This window comes from Pseudophryne corroboree, chromosome 5, assembly GCF_028390025.1.
Source record: "Pseudophryne corroboree isolate aPseCor3 chromosome 5, aPseCor3.hap2, whole genome shotgun sequence".
NCBI lineage: Eukaryota > Metazoa > Chordata > Amphibia > Anura > Myobatrachidae > Pseudophryne > Pseudophryne corroboree.
In genome coordinates this window covers 374,057,953-374,076,683 of record NC_086448.1, presented here as the reverse complement: position 1 = coordinate 374,076,683, position 18,731 = coordinate 374,057,953, and the positions used below count along the sequence as shown (strand labels likewise).

The 18,731-nt window shown below is 46.9% G+C and overlaps 1 protein-coding gene across 3 annotated transcripts in view; it reads right to left on the bottom strand.

Annotated features, from left to right (window-relative positions):
- Positions 1-767: 767 nt before the first annotated feature.
- Positions 768-18,731, bottom strand: part of SLC12A7 (solute carrier family 12 member 7) — a 952,187-nt gene continuing 934,223 nt past the window's right edge. For all 3 annotated transcript variants that reach the window (XM_063922663.1, XM_063922664.1, XM_063922665.1), the window contains exon 24: positions 768-1,337. In XM_063922663.1, coding sequence (XP_063778733.1) covers positions 1,246-1,337 — 92 coding nt within the window. In that variant the 3' untranslated portion in view covers positions 768-1,245. The remainder of the gene's footprint in view (positions 1,338-18,731) is intronic.

The following is an 18,731-nucleotide window of genomic DNA, read 5'->3' as shown; positions in this document are numbered from 1 at the left end:
AATGCTGCTGGGTCCACTCTGAGGAGAAGCTCCGCCCCCTGAACATGGCGCTGCTTCCCGCTCTTCATTTTTAATACTGGCCTGAGGTGTTGTGCTGGCAGTGTAACAGAGGTCCCTGACAGGCTTGCTGACCATTGTAGGGCATCGGCGCTGGCTCAGGGCGCCCCTCACAGCGCCGCACTATGTACCGCTGAGCCTTCTGAGCGCAGTTAATACTGTGCTCCCACCCTGTTGCCACCATCTTCACACCAGCTCCCTGCTTGCTGAGGAGGCCGGTGACTCACTCGCACCGGAATCTTCTGGCTCTGTTAGGGGGTGGCGGCAGTGCTGCGGGAGTGAGCGGTCGCCTGGGGCAGCTAACGATCATCACCCTCAGGAGCTAATGTCCTGTCAGCGGAGATAGTGGCTCAAAACCCCTCAGGGTGGACACTACTCCCCCCTAAGTCCCACGAAGCAGCGAGGCTGTTGACAGCAGCCTCCCTGTGCCTAACTAACTCTTACAAAAATAATAAAACTAAAGAAGCTCTAGGGGCTCCCCTAGCTGTGACCGGCTCCTCCGGGCACATTTTCTAAACTGAGTCTGGTTGGAGGGGCATAAAGGGAGGAGCCAGCCCACACTATTAAACTCTTAAAGTGCCAGTGGCTCCTAGTGGAACCCGTCTATACCCCATGGTACTAATGTTGACCCCAGCATTCTCTAGGACGTAAGATAAAAAAACAATATAAAAGAACAGTGGAATAATATAAGATGTGTTTAAACGGTCATATTAAGATTTCATAGTTTATTAATGCATTATAAACCAACTAAAAACGACATGTTTATAGGGAATAGCAGTTTCCTATGTTTTTTTAACAAGAAAACATTTTCACTGTATATTTTAAAATGTATTTCATTTTGTTTTCTCATAATTAAATATAAAATGTAACAAAGCATCGAACAAAGAAATGGAACACACCATTACAGTATATTTAACTCAAGAAGACGGCACATCCACCGAACCCAAACCTAAAAGAAGGCCTGCAATAGTTTTTGTAGCTCTATCACTATATCTGAAAAGCAATCTACTGTATTTAAACCTAAAGTATGACTATATTTTGTACTGTATGAACAATGATAAAGTGTTATTTCTAGCCAGCAAATCTCATCAGCATTTCAAGTATAAAGGAACAGTGTAATAGCAATTCAGTCTTTTTTTCTTTTATCCCCTATGATTTTAGAAAGTCCATTTCTTCCGCAGTAGATTCTTATGAGTAAATGGTGATCACCTCCCGTCCACCACCACGAACAAGGAGTACTCTGTTTAAACCTTCCGTTAAAACTTCTAAAAATTCCATATCTGACAGAAAATTGTTAAAGATTTTTTTCAAAATGATTCTTAGTTTTAAACACAACTATGCTTGTAAGGGTAGATATGTAATGTGCATTCCCTTACTGTCTGACTCCTTACAGAGTAAAAGCATGCCATTAGTAATAAAATGCTGTCATGGTGCAGGATTTTGTAGCAGGGGTTTCACAACCAGAGTTGGTAAGTGTGCTATACTGCACTGTACAGTATTATTATTATCCTTTATTTATATGGCGCCACAAGGGTTCCGCAGCGCCCAATTACAGAGTACAAATGCACATAAAAAAAATAGGAAAACAGTGACTTACAGTTGAAGACAATATAGGACAAGTACAGGGCAACTAAGCATAACTACACCAGTAAACATAGAGATAAGTTCCAGGTGGTCAAAAAACTGCGGGATCTGGGCAGTTGAGGATTATTAAAGTAAGAAAAGTATAAGCACATGTTATATCTGCCCCCCCTGCAGTGCACATGGGCCCTCATTCCGAGTTGTTCGCTCGCAAGGCGATTTTAGCAGAGTTACACACGCTAAGCCGCCGCCTACTGGGAGTGAATCTTAGCTTCTTAAAATTGCGAACGATGTATTCGCAATATTGCGATTACAAACTACTTAGCAGTTTCTGAGTAGCTTCAACCTTACTCGGCATCTGCGATCAGTTCAGTGCTTGTCGTTCCTGGTTTGACGTCACAAACACACTCAGCGTTCGCCCAGACACTCCTCCGTTTCTCCAGCCACTCCCGCGTTTTTTCCGGAAACGGTAGCGTTTTTATCCACACGCCCATAAAACGCCGTGTTTCCGCCCAGTAACACCCATTTCCTGTCAATCACACTACGATCGCCGGAGCGAAGAAAAAGCCGTGAGTAAAAATACTATCTTCATAGCAAAATTACTTGGCGCAGTCGCAGTGCGAACATTGCGCATGCGTACTAAGCAGAAAAACGCTGCGATGCGAAGAAAAATACAGAGCGAACGACTCGGAATGAGGGCCATGGTTTTGCCCAACTGCTAAAAAATTTCCTGCTGCGATCAACTCGGAATTACCCCCTATATTCTGGTGCTTCAATTATATGACTGTGTAGATCAGGCATGTCCAAACTGCGACCCTCCAGCTGTTGAGAAACTACATATCTCAGCATGCCCTGACACAGTTTTGCTGTCAGAGAATGCTAAAGCTGTGTCAGGGCATGCTGGGACGTGTAGTTTCTCAACAGCTGGAGGGCTGCAGTTTGGACATGCCTGGTGTAGATGGTTAGAATGGGGCTTATTACAGGGCTCTCTTGTCTGGCATACAATAAAAAAAAGAGAGAAATAAACAGTGTAGGACAAGACATGCATTCACTTAAGAATAAAGTTCCTTTAACAGCAATGCCAGTAAATCACTTCCACAGGTGTGTGGTTGTTTCCTATCCACATCTATAAAACAAACTTTTCCTTTTTTTCTTGATATATAGAGGCGTCCTCATACATTTAGCCTCAATATGCCATGCAGCACGAAATGCCTGGTGTGAGTGAGCCACCAGGTCCCATGCAAATCTGCTTTCGGCTGGTTTCTTTTTTTGCTGAAAATGTGTCTTAGTTGCAAATGCAGTATCACTAGGACGCACAAGGAGACTGTGCGGACTAATTTTATATACAGTATGACACTTTATATTGTGTGTGACAGAGTCTGTATACTGAGCAGAACAGAACTTGTTTTAAAAAAAAGCTGTGGCTGCTACAGTACATTGTAGCACTTCACATACAGATTCAGAGACTCAGTCACACACATATATACAAGTGTCACATCAATTAATCAGCACAGTCTCCTGGTGCATCCTAGTCACACTGCGTTGCGAATAAGACATTTTCAACAAAAACAATCCAAAAAGATGTCTGGTGCTAGCCGCTTCTCACATGACCTGGCGTGCCAAAAAGGACGGTTTAGTGCGACTGCAGCAAAGAGGTTTGAGGACATATCTGTACCTGGGCTCACGGTTCTAAAGAAAAATAAGTCCTTCATGAAGACTGTGCAAGTCTACATATCATCACCATGTGATATTGCACTTTGTAATGGTAGAAATGTAACATGCTTCCTGGCCAGGACCTAAGCCAGTGGTTTTCAACAATGTGCCGAGAGGTGATTGCCAGATTTGTCACTGCCCAAGAGATGCCTGCTGCCCGGCTGCCACTAGCATGACTGTCAGGCTCGGGCAATGCAGTGCTCTTCTACGGCCCAGCCGATGTCCTACGACGTGACTCATAGGTCATAGGGCATGCACGCAGTCTTCCCGCCCAGGTGATCAGTACTGCAGTGCTCATTGTCATGCTGATCTGTGCTTACCGGTAAATCCTTTTCTCGTAGTCCATAGAGGATACTGGAGTCCACATTTGTACCATGGGGTATAGACGGGTCCACTAGGAGTCTTGGCACTTTAAGAAATTAATAGTGTCGGCTGGCTCCTCCCTCTATGCCCCTCCTACCAGACTGAGTCTAGAAACTGAGCCCGAGGAGACGAACATACCTTGAGGATTGAAAGGCCAGTGGTGAGATCCGAACCAGCACACACAAACCAAGAGGAAAGCCGTGCTAACCAAACTTGAACAGGAACAGCAACAGCTGAACCAACAACAATACTTTAACCAAGTAACTGTGCAGGAAACAGGAAGCAGCACTGGGCGGGCGCCCAGTATCCTCTACGGACTACGAGAAAAGGATTTACCTGTAGGTAATTAAAATCCTATTTTCTCTTACGTCCTAGAGCAGTGATGGCTAACCTTGACACTCCAGCTGTTGTTGAACTACACATCCCAGCATGCCCTGCATCAGTTTTAGCATGGCCAAATAACAAAACTGATGCAGGGCATGCTGGGATGAGTAGTTCAACAACAGCTGGAGTGTCAAGGTTAGCCATCACTGTTCTAGAGGATATTGGGGTCCACATTAGTACCATGGGGATGTACCAAAGCTCCCAAACTGGGTAGGAGAGTGTGGAGGTTCCTGCAGAACTGATTGACCAAACTGAAGGTTCTCAGTGGCCATAGTATCGAACTTGTCGAACTTCGCAAACGTGTTCGAACTTGACCAAGTAGTTGCTCAGCAGAGCTTCAAAGCCGAGTTGCCCCGGGCAGCCGCCCAGGAAGAACCCACTAACCTAGTAGAGTGGGCCTGTACAGATTTTGGACATGACAAACCTGCCGATGAATAAGCATGCTGGTTAGTAAGCCTGATCCAGCGTGCAATTGTCTGTTTGAAGCAGGACACCCAATTTTGGCCCTCATTCAGAGTTGATCGCTCGCTAGCTGCTTTTAGCAGCAGTGCAAACGCTAAGCCGCCACCCCCTGGGAGTGTATCTTAGCTTAGCAGAAAAGCGATCGAAAGGTTAGCAGAAATGCTTGAAAAATGTTTCATGCCGTTTCTGAGTAGCTCCAAATCTACTCCTACCTTGCAATCATTTCAGTCTGTTTAGTTCCTGCTTTGACGTCACAAACGCGCCCTGCGTTCGGCCAGCCACTCCCCCGTTTCCTCAGGCAAGCCTGTGTTTTTTAGCACACTCCCGGAAAACGCTCAGTTACCACCCAGAAACACCCACTCCTGTCAATCACTACGATCAGCAGAGCGACTGAAAAGTGTCGCTCGACCTGGTGTAAAACTGCATAGTTTTTTGTGAAAGTACTTTGCGCATGCGCAGAAATGCTGATTTTTAGCCTGATCGCTACGCTGTGAACAACGGCAGCTAGCGATCAACTCGGAATGACCCCCTTTATTGGGATCATAAAGAACAAACAGCGAGTTCGATTTACTGTGACGAGCTGTTTGCTTTGCGTACACCTACAAAGCCCTCACAACATCTAGGGACTTTGAGGTAGAGGAGGTGTCGGTAACCACCAAAACCACAATAGGTTGGTTGAAACGCAGACACCACCTTTGGAAGAAATTGCTGATGAGTTCTGAGTTTAGCTCTATCCTCATGAAAAATCAAGTAGGGGCTCTTGTGAGACAATGCCCCCCAGTTACGACACCCGCCTGGCTGAAGCCAGGGTCAACAGTGTAACGGTCTTCCATGTAAGAAACTTTACGTCCACCTCCTGTAAGGACTCAAACCATTGCGATTGTAGGAACTGCAACACCATATTGAGAACCCAAGGTGTCGTGAGAGGCACAAAGGGAGGTTGGATGTACAGAACACCCTTCAAGAACGTCTGAACCTCAGGGAGGGAAGCCAACTGTTTCTGGAAGAATATGGATAAGGCCAAAATGTGGACTCTTATGGAGCCCAGGTGCAGGCCCACATACACACCTGACTGCAGAGAAAGTCCCAGTTGAAATTCCACCGCAGGAAATTTCCTGTTCTCACACCAAGACAAATATTTTTTCCAAATACGGTGGTAATGTTTAGACGTGACCCCTTTTCTGGCTTGGATCAAAGTCGGAATAACCTTATCAGGGATTCCTTTCGGGGCTAGAATTTGACGCTCAACCTACATGCCGTCAAACGTAGCCATGGTAAGTCTTGATAGATGAACGGCCCCTGTTGCAAGAGATCCTCTCGAAGAGGTAGAGGCCACGGATCCTCCAGGAGCATGTCCAGTAGATCCGCGTGCCAAGCCCTTCTTGGCCAGTCCGGAGCAATGAGAATTGCTTGAACCTTTTCCCTTTTTATTCTTCTGAGAACCTTTGGGATCAATGGAAGTGGCGGAAACACATATACCATCTAGTAGACCCATGGGGTCGTCGGAGCGTCCACCGCCACTGCCTGTAAGTCCCTCGACCTGGAACAAAACCGCTGGAGTTTCCTGTTTAGATCAGAGACCATCATGTCGATTTGTGGAATGCCCCACCAACGTGTCAAGCACCCGAACACCTCCGGGTGGAAGCCCCAGGTTGTGTCTGCTGAGGAAGTCTGCTTCCGAGTTGTCTACTCCTGGAATGAAGATTGCCGACAACACTACCGTGTGTCTTTCTGCCCAGAGGCGAATCCTTGTTATCTCTGACATTGCTGCTCTGCTCTTCGTTCTGCCCTGTCGTTTATGTACATTACCGCCGTCACATTTTCTGACTGAACTTGAATGGCGTGATCTTGAAGATGATGTGATGCCTGTAGAAGGGCATTGTATATGGCCCTTAGCTCCAGAATGTTGATCTGAAGAATGGTTTCCTGACTTGACCATTTTCCTTGGAACTGATCCCTTTGGGTGACTGCTCCCCAACCTCTGAGGCTCGCGTCTGTGGTTAGCAGAATCCAATTTTGAATCCCGAACCTTTGACCCTCTGTCAGATGAGAAGTCTGAAGCCACCAAAGAAGAGAAATCCTGGCTTTTTGCGACAGACGTATTCTCAAGTGTATGTGAAGGTGCGATCCGGACCATTTGTCCAACAGATCCAGCTGGAAGGGCCTTGCATGAAACCTTCCATACTGCAGTGCCTCATAAGAGGCTACCATCTTCCCCAGAAGGCGAATGCATAGATGCACCAATATCCGGGTTGGCTTTAGAACATCCTGCACCATCGACAGGATTACCAATGCCTTTTCCAATGGAAGGAATCCCTTCTGTTCCTCCATATCCAGTATCATCCCAAGGAATGGAAGCCTTCGTGTTGGTTCCAGGTGAGATTTTGGTAGGTTCCGAATCCACCCGTGATCCTGGAGTAGTCGGGTTGAGAGGACAATGTTGTCCAACAACCTCAGCAGGTCGTCAAGGTACGGCATTATGTTCACTCATTGCTTGTGGAGGAGAAACATCATCTCAGCCATTACCTTGGTGAACACCCTCGGTGGCGTGGAGAGGCCAAATGGCAGGGCCTGGAACTGGTAGTGACAATCCTGTAGTGCAAACCTTAGATAAGCCTGATGAGGCGTCCAAAATCGGAATATGAAGGTACGCATCCTTGATGTCCAGAGACACCAGGAATTCCCCCTCTTCCAGACCTGAGATCACGCTCTCAAAGACTCCATCTTGAACACCCGTAAGTACAGGTTCAGTGACTTGAGGTTTAAAATGGGCCTTACCGAACCGTCCGGTTTCGGTACCACAAACAGGTTGGAGTAATAACCTTTGTTTTGTAGTTGAAGTGGAACTGGGACAATGACCTGAGTCTGTACCAGTTTCTGAATTGCTGTCTGTAAAGTCATACTTACTTCTGGAGAATAATGTCTTCCAGGCTTTGAGGAAGCAGAACTGGAGGTCTGTTCATGAGAACCTGCAGCTGCTGGTTTTCTGGGTTTACCTCTATTGCCTATGAAGGCTGTAGAAGAACCTTTGGATTTACTTTTAAATTTCGCTGTCCGAAAGGACTGCAGAGTTGGAGCAGAGTAGGTTTTCCTAGCTGGGAAGTTACGTAGACTTACCCGCCGTAGCCTTGGATATCCACGTACCCAGTTCCTCTCCACAAAGGGCCTCACCTGTGAATGGTAGGCTTTCCATGCCTTTTCTGGAATTCGCATCCGCAGTCCACTGGCTTAGCCACAAGCCCCTGCGTGCTGACACTGCCATGACAGTGGTGCGTGCATTGAGCAAACCAAATTCCTTTATGGCCTCCACCATAAAGTTAGCAGGGTCCTGAATATGCTGTAGGAGTAAAATTATCTCCAACCTGGGCAAGGAATCTAACCCATTAATTAGATTACCTGCCAATTTAGCAATGGCCTTAGTGATCCGTGCCCAAGCAATAGTGGGTCACTGGGCCACCCCAGCAGCAGTGTGTAGGGATTTGAGAGTGGTCTCAATCTTGCGATCAACCATGTCCTTTAAGGATGCTGCCCCAGGAACAGGTAAGACTATCTTACGTGACAACCTAGATACCGATGCGTCCACAATCGGCGGGTTTTCCAATTTCTTTCTATCCTCCAGAGTAAAGGGAAAGGATGTAATTAACCTTTTAGGGATCTAAAACTTTTTGTCAGGATTAGCCCAAGTTTCCTCAAACAGGGCATTCAATTCCTTTGATGCTGGAAAAGGTGCTGAGGATTTCTTTGTTACATTAAAATAAAATTCCTCCTCCACCTCCGCCACCTTGTCAGGAATGTGCAAGACTTCTCTAATAGCTTCTATCAGGGCCTGTATTCCCTATGACAGGGCCGCATCTCCCCCACTCGCATCCACTTCACCCTCCTCTGTGTCTGCTGTATCGTCATCAGTATCAGCCTGCATGATCTGGGCCAGAGTACGCTTTTGTGGACAAATGGCAGGGGTCCGAGACGCTGGTATGGGAACAGAATCTCTATTCATCAGGTCATCCAAAGATTGTCTTAAATATTGCGTCTCTTTCTCAGTATGTAATCATTTATTAGAAATATTTGAGATCATCCATTTAATGGAATCTAACCATGCGGGTTCTGACCCACTAGCCTGAGAATGTGTTCTATTCTGTGTACACGGTAGCGATTCTCCCGGGGAGGACAGACACTCTGCTGTGCAGGAAACACAGTTCCTGGACATGGTAATGTGAAGGACACACACACCCACACACAAAAAGGTAAAAACACAGTTTAACCCACACAGAGCCCGCAGGGAGACACAGAAGATGGAGCCAGCCACACCGCGCCCTTACAGCTAAAGTAAAAACAGCTGGGTCGCTAAAGTAAGCTCCTTAATAGGGCTTCGTATTCTACAATGTACCCCCCTTACTAAGACCCCATGTTATCGCTCAGGAAACGTGGAGTCTTTGTGGAGGAGCTGCGCTTCCCTGTGATTCCTGTCAGTGTAAGCTGAAGAGGGAAAATGGCGCTGGTGAGCTGCTGGATCTGCTCATAGTGAAGCCCCGCCCCCGTAATGGCGCATGGCTTCCTGTTTTTTTGTTATACTGGCTGATGTGTTTTTCATGCTTACCGCGGGTTAGAACCCCGGTAAACTGTGCCAGTGTAGGGTAAATTAAACAGCTCAGCTCGCCACACACAGTGGAACACACATCCGAAAAGCATGCTGTACTGATCCTTGGAGACGCAGCCTGCATGTCAGTGCTGCGCTCCATACCCTGATGCCGCCATTACAGCCGGCGACCCGCTAACCGGGATGCCGGCCATCTACTCACCACTCTTCTTACTTCTGGCTCTGTTAGGGGTGGCGACGTGCTGCGGAACTGTACGCTCGCCGTGGTGAGACTTGCGAATAGGTCCCTCAGGAGCTATGTCCTGTCAGCGGGGAACGGGACCATTAACCCTATAGGAGGTTGGGCCGTTGACCCCCCTAAGTCCTACGAAGCAGGCAGGCTGGTGCCAACCAGTCCTGCCTGAAAAAACAAAACATAAAATGAATAACAGAAAAGCTTCCCTAAGTGTGACCGGCTCCTCCGAGTACATTTTCTAAACTGAATCTGGTAGGAGGGGCATAGAGGGAGGAGCCAGCCCACACTAATAATTTCTAAAAGTGCCAAGGCTCCTAGTGGACCCGTCTATACCCCATGGTAGTATCCCCTAGGTCTAGGACGTAAGAGAAAATATTTTTCTCTATCGTCCTAAGTGGATGCTGGGGTTCCTGAAAGGACCATGGGGAATAGCGGCTCCGCAGGAGACAGGGCACAAAAAAGTAAAGCTTTACTAGGTCAGGTGGTGTGCACTGGCTCCTCCCCCTATGACCCTCCTCCAGACTCCAGTTAGATTTTGTGCCCGAACGAGAAGGGTGCAATCTAGGTGGCTCTCCTAAAGAGCTGCTTAGAGAAAGTTTAGTTTAGGTTTTTTTCTTTACAGTGAGTCCTGCTGGCAACAGGATCACTGCAACGTGGGACTTAGGGGGAAAGTAGTAAACTCACCTGCATGCAGAGTGGATTTGCTGCTTGGCTACTGGACACCATTAGCTCCAGAGGGATCGAACACAGGCCCAGCCGTGGAGTCCGGTCCCGGAGCCGCGCCGCCGACCCCCTTGCAGATGCTGAAGCGTGAAGAGGTCCGGAAACCGGCGGCTGAAGACTCCTCAGTCTTCATAAGGTAGCGCACAGCACTGCAGCTGTGCGCCATTTTCCTCTCAGCACACTTCACTGGGCAGTCACTGAGGGTGCAGAGCGCTGGGGGGGGGCGCTCTGAGAGGCAAATATAAACCTTATACAAGGCTAAAAATACCTCACATATAGCCCATAGGGGCTATATGGAGATATTTAACCCCTGCCTGACTGGAAAAATAGCGGGAGAAGAACCCGCCGAAAAAGGGGCGGGGCCTATCTCCTCAGCACACGGCGCCATTTTCTGTCACAGCTCCGCTGGTCAGGACGGCTCCCAGGTCTCTCCCCTGCACTGCACTACAGAAACAGGGTAAAACAGAGAGGGGGGGCACATTAATGGCTATATATATATATATATTATATATTAAAGCAGCTATAAGGGAGCACTTAATATAAGGATATCCCTTGTATATATAGCGCTTTGTGGTGTGTGCTGGCAGACTCTCCCTCTGTCTCCCCAAAAGGGCTAGTGGGTCCTGTCTTCATTAGAGCATTCCCTGTGAGTTTGCGGTGTGTGTCGGTACGGGGTGTCGACATGTATGAGGACGATATTGGTGTGGAGGCGGAGCAATTGCCAAATATGCAGATGTCACCCCCCAGGGGGTCGACACCAGAATGGATGCCTTTATTTGTGGAATTACGTGATGGTTTATCTTCCCTTAAACAGTCAGTTGAGGACATGAGGCGGCCGGACAATCAATTAATGCCTGTCCAGGCGCCTCAAACACCGTCAGGGGCTGTAAAACGCCCTTTGCCTCAGTCGGTCGACACAGACCCAGACACAGGCACTGATTCCAGTGACGACGGTAGAAATTCAAACGTATTTTCCAGTAGGGCCACACGTTATATGATTTTGGCAATGAAGGAGACGTTACATTTAGCTGATACTACAGATACCGTAAAACAGGGTATTATGTATGGTGTGAAAAAACTACAAACAGTTTTTCCTGAATCAGAAGAATTAAATGACGTGTGTGATGAAGCGTGGGTTGCTCCTGATAAAAAGTTGATAATTTCAAAAAAGTTATTGGCATTATACCCTTTCCCGCCAGAGGTTAGGGCGCGCTGGGAAACACCCCCTAAGGTGGACAAGGCGCTCACACGCTTATCTAAACAAGTGGCGTTACCCTCTCCTGAGACGGCCGCACTTAAGGATCCATCAGATAGAAAGATGGAAGTTATTCAAAAGAATATATACACACATGCAGGTGTTATACTACGACCAGCTATAGCAACTGCCTGGATGTGCAGTGCTGGAGTAGTTTGGTCAGAATCCCTGATTGAAAATATTGATACCCTAGATAGGGACAATGTTTTACTGTCGTTAGAACAAATAAAGGATGCATTTATCTATATGCGTGATGCACAGAGGGATATTTGCACACTGGCATCTCGGGTGAGTGCTATGTCCATTTCAGCCAGAAGAGCCTTATGGACACGACAGTGGACAGGCGATGCGGATTCAAAACGTCACATGGAGGTTTTGCCGTATAAAGGGGAGGAGTTATTTGGAGTTGGTCTATCAGACTTGGTGGCCACGGCTACTGCCGGGAAATCCACTTTTTTACCTCAAGTCACTCCCCAACAGAGAAAGGCACGACCTTTCAACCGCAGCCTTTTCGCTCCTACAAAAATAAGAGAGCAAAGGGTTTGTCGTACCTGCCACGAGGCAGAGGAAGAGGGAAGAGACACCAACAGGCAGCTCCTTCCCAGGAACAGAAGCCCTCCCCGGCTCCTGCAAAAACCTCAGCATGACGCTGGGGCCTCTCAAGCGGACTCGGGGACAGTGGGCGGCCGTCTCAAAAATTACAGCGCGCAGTGGGCTCACTCGCAGGTAGACCCCTGGATCCTGCAGATAATATCTCAGGGGTACAGGTTGGAATTAGAGACGGATCCTCCTCATCGTTTCCTGAAGTCTGCTTTACCAACCGTCTCTTCCGAAAGGGAGAGGGTGTTGGAAGCCATTCACAAGCTGTACGCTCAGCAGGTGATAGTCAAAGTACCCCTATTACAACAAGGAAAGGGGTATTATTCCACTCTATTTGTGGTACCGAAGCCGGATGGCTCGGTAAGGCCTATTCTAAATCTGAAGTCCTTGAACCTCTACATAAAAAAGTTCAAGTTCAAGATGGAGTCACTCAGAGCAGTGATAGCGAACCTGGAAGAAGGGGACTTTATGGTATCCTTGGACATCAAGGATGCGTATCTACACGTTCCGATTTACCCCGCACACCAGGGGTACCTCAGGTTCATTGTTCAAAACTGTCACTATCAGTTTCAGACGCTGCCGTTCGGATTGTCCACGGCGCCTCGGGTCTTTACCAAGGTAATGGCCGAGATGATGATTCTTCTTCGAAGAAAAGGCGTATTAGTTATCCCATACTTGGACGATCTCCTAATAAGGGCAAGGTCCAGAGAACAGCTGGAGACAGCTTTAGCACTATCTCAAGAGGTGCTAAGACAACACGGGTGGATTCTGAATATTCCAAAATCCCATTTAATCCCGACAACTCGTCTGCTGTTCCTAGGAATGATTCTGGACACGGTTCAGAAAAAGGTTTTCCTTCCAGAGGAAAAAGCCAAGGAGTTATCCGATCTGGTCAGGAACCTCCTAAAACCAGGAAAGGTGTCAGTACATCAATGCACAAGAGTCCTGGGAAAAATGGTGGCTTCTTACGAAGCAATTCCATTCGGCAGATTCCATGCAAGAATATTCCAAAGGGATCTGTTGGACAAATGGTCAGGGTCGCATCTGCAGATGCACCTGCGAATAACCCTGTCACCAAAGACAAGGGTGTCACTTCTGTGGTGGTTGCAGAAGGCTCACCTATTAGAAGGCCGCAGATTCGGCATTCAGGATTGGATCCTGGTGACCACGGACGCCAGCCTGAGAGGCTGGGGAGCAGTCACACAAGGAAGAAACTTCCAGGGAGTATGGACGAGTCTGGAAAAGTCTCTTCACATAAACATTCTGGAACTAAGAGCAATCTACAATGCTCTAAGCCAGGCGGAACTTCTCCTGAAAGGAAAGCCGGTGTTGATTCAGTCGGACAACATCACGGCGGTCGCCCATGTAAACAGGCAGGGCGGCACAAGAAGCAGGAGTGCAATGGCAGAAGCTGCCAAGATTCTTCGCTGGGCGGAGAATCACGTGATAGCACTGTCAGCAGTGTTCATCCCGGGCGTGGACAACTGGGAAGCAGACTTCCTCAGCAGACACGATCTTCATCCGGGAGAGTGGGGTCTACATCCAGAAGTCTTCAACATGTTAATAGACCGTTGGGAAAGACCAATTGTAGACATGATGGCGTCTCGCCTCAACAAGAAACTGGACAAATATTGCGCCAGGTCAAGAGATCCACAGGCAATAGCTGTGGACGCACTGGTAACTCTTTGGGTGTACCAGTCAGTGTATGTGTTCCTCCTCTGCCGCTCATACCAAAGGTATTGAAGATCATACGGCAAAGAAGAGTAAGAACAATACTAGTGGTTCCGGATTGGCCGAGAAGGACTTGGTATCCGGAACTTCAAGAGATGCTCACGGACGAACCGTGGCCTCTACCTCTGAGAAGGGACCTGCTACAGCAGGGTCCCTGTCTTTTTCAAGACTTACCGCGGCTGCGTTTGACGGCATGGCGGTTGAACGCCAGATCCTAAAAGGGAAAGGCATTCCAGAAGAAGTCATTCCTACCTTGATTAAGGCACGGAAGGAAGTCACCGTGAAACATTATCACCGCATTTGGCGAAAATATGTAGCGTGGTGCGAGGATCGGAGTGTTCCGACGGAGGAATTCCAACTGGGTCGTTTCCTACATTTCCTGCAATCAGGATTATCTATGGGTCTCAAATTGGGATCCATTAAGGTTCAAATTTCGGCCCTGTCAATATTCTTCCAAAAAGAATTGGCCTCTGTCCCTGAGGTCCAGACTTTTGTCAAGGGAGTACTGCATATACAGCCTCCTGTGGTGCCTCCGGTGGCACCGTGGGATCTAAATGTAGTTTTAGATTTCCTCAAATCCCATTGGTTTGAACCATTGAAAAAGGTGGATTTGAAATATCTCACATTGAAAGTGACTATGTTACTAGCCCTGGCCTCTGCCAGGAGAGTATCTGAATTGGCGGCTTTATCTTATAAAAGTCCTTATCTAATCTTCCATTCGGATAGGGCAGAACTGCGGACTCGTCCGCATTTTCTCCCTAAAGTGGTATCAGCATTTCATCTGAACCAACCTATTGTGGTGCCTGCGGCCACTAGCGACTTGGAGGACTCCAAGTTGTTGGACGTTGTCAGAGCCTTAAAAATATACATTTCAAGGACGGCTGGAGTCAGAAAATCTGACTCGCTGTTTATATTGTATGCACCCAACAAGTTGGGCGCACCTGCTTCTAAGCAGTCGATTGCTCGTTGGATTTGTAACACAATTCAACTTGCACATTCTGTGGCAGGCCTGCCACAGCCTAAAACTGTAAAAGCCCACTCCACAAGGAAGGTGGGCTCATCTTGGGCGGCTGCCCGAGGGGTCTCGGCATTACAACTCTGCCGAGCAGCTACGTGGTCGGGGGAGAACACGTTTGTAAAATTTTACAAATTTGATACCCTGGCAAAGGAGGACCTGGAGTTCTCTCATTCGGTGCTGCAGAGTCATCCGCACTCTCCCGCCCGTTTGGGAGCTTTGGTATAATCCCCATGGTCCTTTCAGGAACCCCAGCATCCACTTAGGACGATAGAGAAAATAAGAATTTACTTACCGATAATTCTATTTCTCGGAGTCCGTAGTGGATGCTGGGCGCCCATCCCAAGTGCGGATTATCTGCAATACTTGTACATAGTTATTGTTAACTAATTCGGGTTATTGTTAAGGAGCCATCTTTAAGAGGCCCTTTCTGTTATCATACTGTTAACTGGGTTTAGATCACAAGTTGTACGGTGTGATTGGTGTGGCTGGTATGAGTCTTACCCGGGATTCAAAATGCCTCCCTTATTGTGTATGCTCGTCCGGGCACAGTACCTAACTGGAGTCTGGAGGAGGGTCATAGGGGGAGGAGCCAGTGCACACCACCTGACCTAGTAAAGCTTTACTTTTTTGTGCCCTGTCTCCTGCGGAGCCGCTATTCCCCATGGTCCTTTCAGGAACCCCAGCATCCACTACGGACTCCGAGAAATAGAATTATCGGTAAGTAAATTCTTATTTACTCACACAGGTTGGGATCAGTTATCTTGTTATTTATTTGATCGCTGTTAAATTACTGTGTGTGTGTGTGTGGTGGGGATCTGTTGAATTCCTATGGGGGCAGTGTGTGGTGGAATTACTGTGGGAGGGAAATGGGTGGAATTACTGTCGGGGGCCAATGTGTAGAATTACTGTCGGGGGCCAATGTGTGGAATTACTGTCGGGGGCCAATGTGTGTGTTTTTCCCCTTGGGTGTCAATATACAGTATGTTGGTTTTAATTCTCCATGGGGGCCAATGTGTGTGTTTTTTCCCATGTGGTTCTTGTAGTGTGCCTTGGCAGTTTTAAAATCCTGTTTGGTGTGCTGCAAATTGAAAAAGGTTGAAAATCACTGATCTAAGTCAATGTGCGCCAACATTTTGCATGGTTCTGCCACAAGGAGTATCTTAAGACAAATATTAATATATTGTAGTTGGCACATTCCTAATATATCTTCAACATTTAAAATCTCTATGCATATGAAGCTAACTTAACTGGACAAACTGGCAAAATCAGAATGAAGAAATGTAAATGCTGTGGGCGGTCAGAGAGGGACAATACTTGTAGATAAGTATGTAACAAATTATATTTTAGCTAATGTAAATAAAGTGTTTAAATACAATTATGCGGTCATATTACTTTCTCTGGGAAGAGATATGCTTAGCACATAGGTGGTCATTCCGAGTTGTTCGGATGTAAGATCTTGGCGCATCATTAAATTAGAAAGATAGAAAAAAGAAAGAATGTAGAAAAACGTCAGACTGAATAAATTAAAACACGTTTAATCATCACAAATAATTAAAATCTATATAAGCACGATTGATACATATGGGGATTTGACTGGTACACACAATTCGTATCTATAAACTTTTTCCCGGTACCAATACCCTCTATTTAAATGGATAAAAACTCATCCACAAAGTCACAGCCTAATCGGCTTTAAATGTCCTGAGACCTGATATCCTTTGCCACAAGGGCTTCCAGTATTTTTAACCGGGCTGGTCTTTAAAAATTATATGCTTATAAAATCATAATGTAATCTCGTTTAGTGCTTGTATAAATGAATGGTCCAGAGCAGCAAGACCTTATACACCCTATTTGAAATGATGTATGCTGAAACAGGTAGGTTAACCCTGCTGGTTCCTGATAGCAGTATGTATTTGATGCTGGTGTACCTTTCACCCTCCGCTCCGTTCGCCGGATCTCCGTCCGGACCCCCTCCTTGGTTGTTAACCGGCCGCCGCCTCCCAGAGCCACAGTGCTTCTCCTCTCTGCACTGCTCGTGGGCTTTGGAACGTACCACTGTAGCTTCCGGTTTCGCGGTACGCGGCTTCCGGGGGTGTGAGCGAGGTGTGTGCAGTCAGCGTTTACTCGGGTGATTCCGTCCATTTGGTGCAGCTCCAACGCGTTCCCCCCCCCAGGGGCTTCGTCAGGGATAGCTGCATTCCCAATCCATTTTCTTTATTTAGGCTGAGTCTTTGCCCTAATTGAACTTAATTACCCAATCGATTGTTAACCCTTAGGTTGTTCCATTTACTAAAGGTATTATTTTCATGTTACAACACATTCAGTCTGGCACAAATAAGGAAAAAAGAAAGAGAAAGAAGAAAAAAGAGACAGAATAGAGGGAAAAAAAGGGGGAATATTAATGTCTGTAATAGATCACTGGATCATTGATTAAGTAAACTTACAAGAAAGCAGCTAAGTCAAAATCAAATACATACTGCTATCAGGAACCAGCAGGGTTAACCTACCTGTGTCAGCATACATCATTTCAAATAGGGTGTATAAGGTCTTGCTGCTCTGGACCATTCATTTATACAAGCACTAAATGAGATTACATTATGATTTTATAAGCATATAATTTTTAAAGACCAGCCCGGTTAAAAATACTGGAAGCCCTTGTGGCAAAGGATATCAGGTCTCAGGACATTTAAAGCCGATTAGGCTGTGACTTTGTGGACGAGTTTTTATCCATTTAAATAGAGGGTATTGGTACCGGGAAAAAGTTTATAGATACGAATTGTGTGTACCGGTCAAATCCCCATATGTATCAATCGTGCTTATATAGATTTTTATTATTTGTGATGATTAAACGTGTTTTAATTTATTCAGTCTGACGTTTTCCTACATTCTTTCTTTTTTCTATCTTTCTAATTTAATGCTGCGCCAAGATCTTACATTCTAATCCATAACCAGTAAGGGTACCGGTTCGTTCTACGGCTGCACCTTTAAATTCTGAAATTCTTTTATTTTAAGGAGCTTGCGCAGCTAATATTTTCTTCATTCCGAATTGTTCGCTCGCTAGCAGTTTTTAGCAGCCGTGCAAACGCTATGCCGCCTCCCACTGGGAGTGTATTTTAGCTTAGCAGAAGTGCGAACGAAAGGATCGCAGAGCGGCTACAAAATAATTTTGTGCAGTTTCAGAGTAGCTTCAGACCTACTCAGCGCTTGCGATCACTTCAGACTATTCAGTTCCTGTTTTGACATCACGAACACGCCCTGCGTTCGCCCAGCCACGCCTGCGTTTTTCCTGGCACGCCTGCGTTTTTTCGAACACTCCCTGAAAACGGTCAATTGACACCCAGAAACGCCCTCTTCCTGTCAATCACTCTGCGGGCAGCATTGCGACTGAAAAGCTTCGGTAGACCTTGTGTGAAACTACATCGTTCGTTGTAATAGTACGACACGCGTGCGCATTGCGCTGCATACGCATGTGCAGAAGTGCCGTTTTTTTGCCTGATCGCTGCGCAGCGAACGAAAGCAGCTAGCGAACAACTCTGAATGACCACCATAGTCACTGCAGAGGTACTTTCCAATCTCCATGTACTACAATTTTTACTAAACACACAGGTATAAGACGCAAGCTGTGCGCTTGGTGATGGACTATTCCCATAGTACGGTAGCAAAGACTTTTTAAACTAAGCTAAAAGTATATGACAGAGTTACAATTCTGAATATCTACAACAGGACTAATAGAACAGGAGGCAATTACAAAACCGTCTCTCGGGATCCCGGCGGTCACAATGCTGATGCAGGAATACAGGCAGGCGGTGAAATGCTGCCACTGGAATACCGCCGCCACAGGCTTTTCTCCCTCTATGGGTGTCCACGACGCCCATAGAGGGAGAATAGATCCTGTGGTGAGCGCAGCAAACCACCGTGCCCACAGTGTGGCGAGCCCACAAGGGGTTTTCTAGCGCTCGCCCCGCTGCCAGCATACTGGTGCCCGGGATCCCACCGCCGGGATCATGACAGC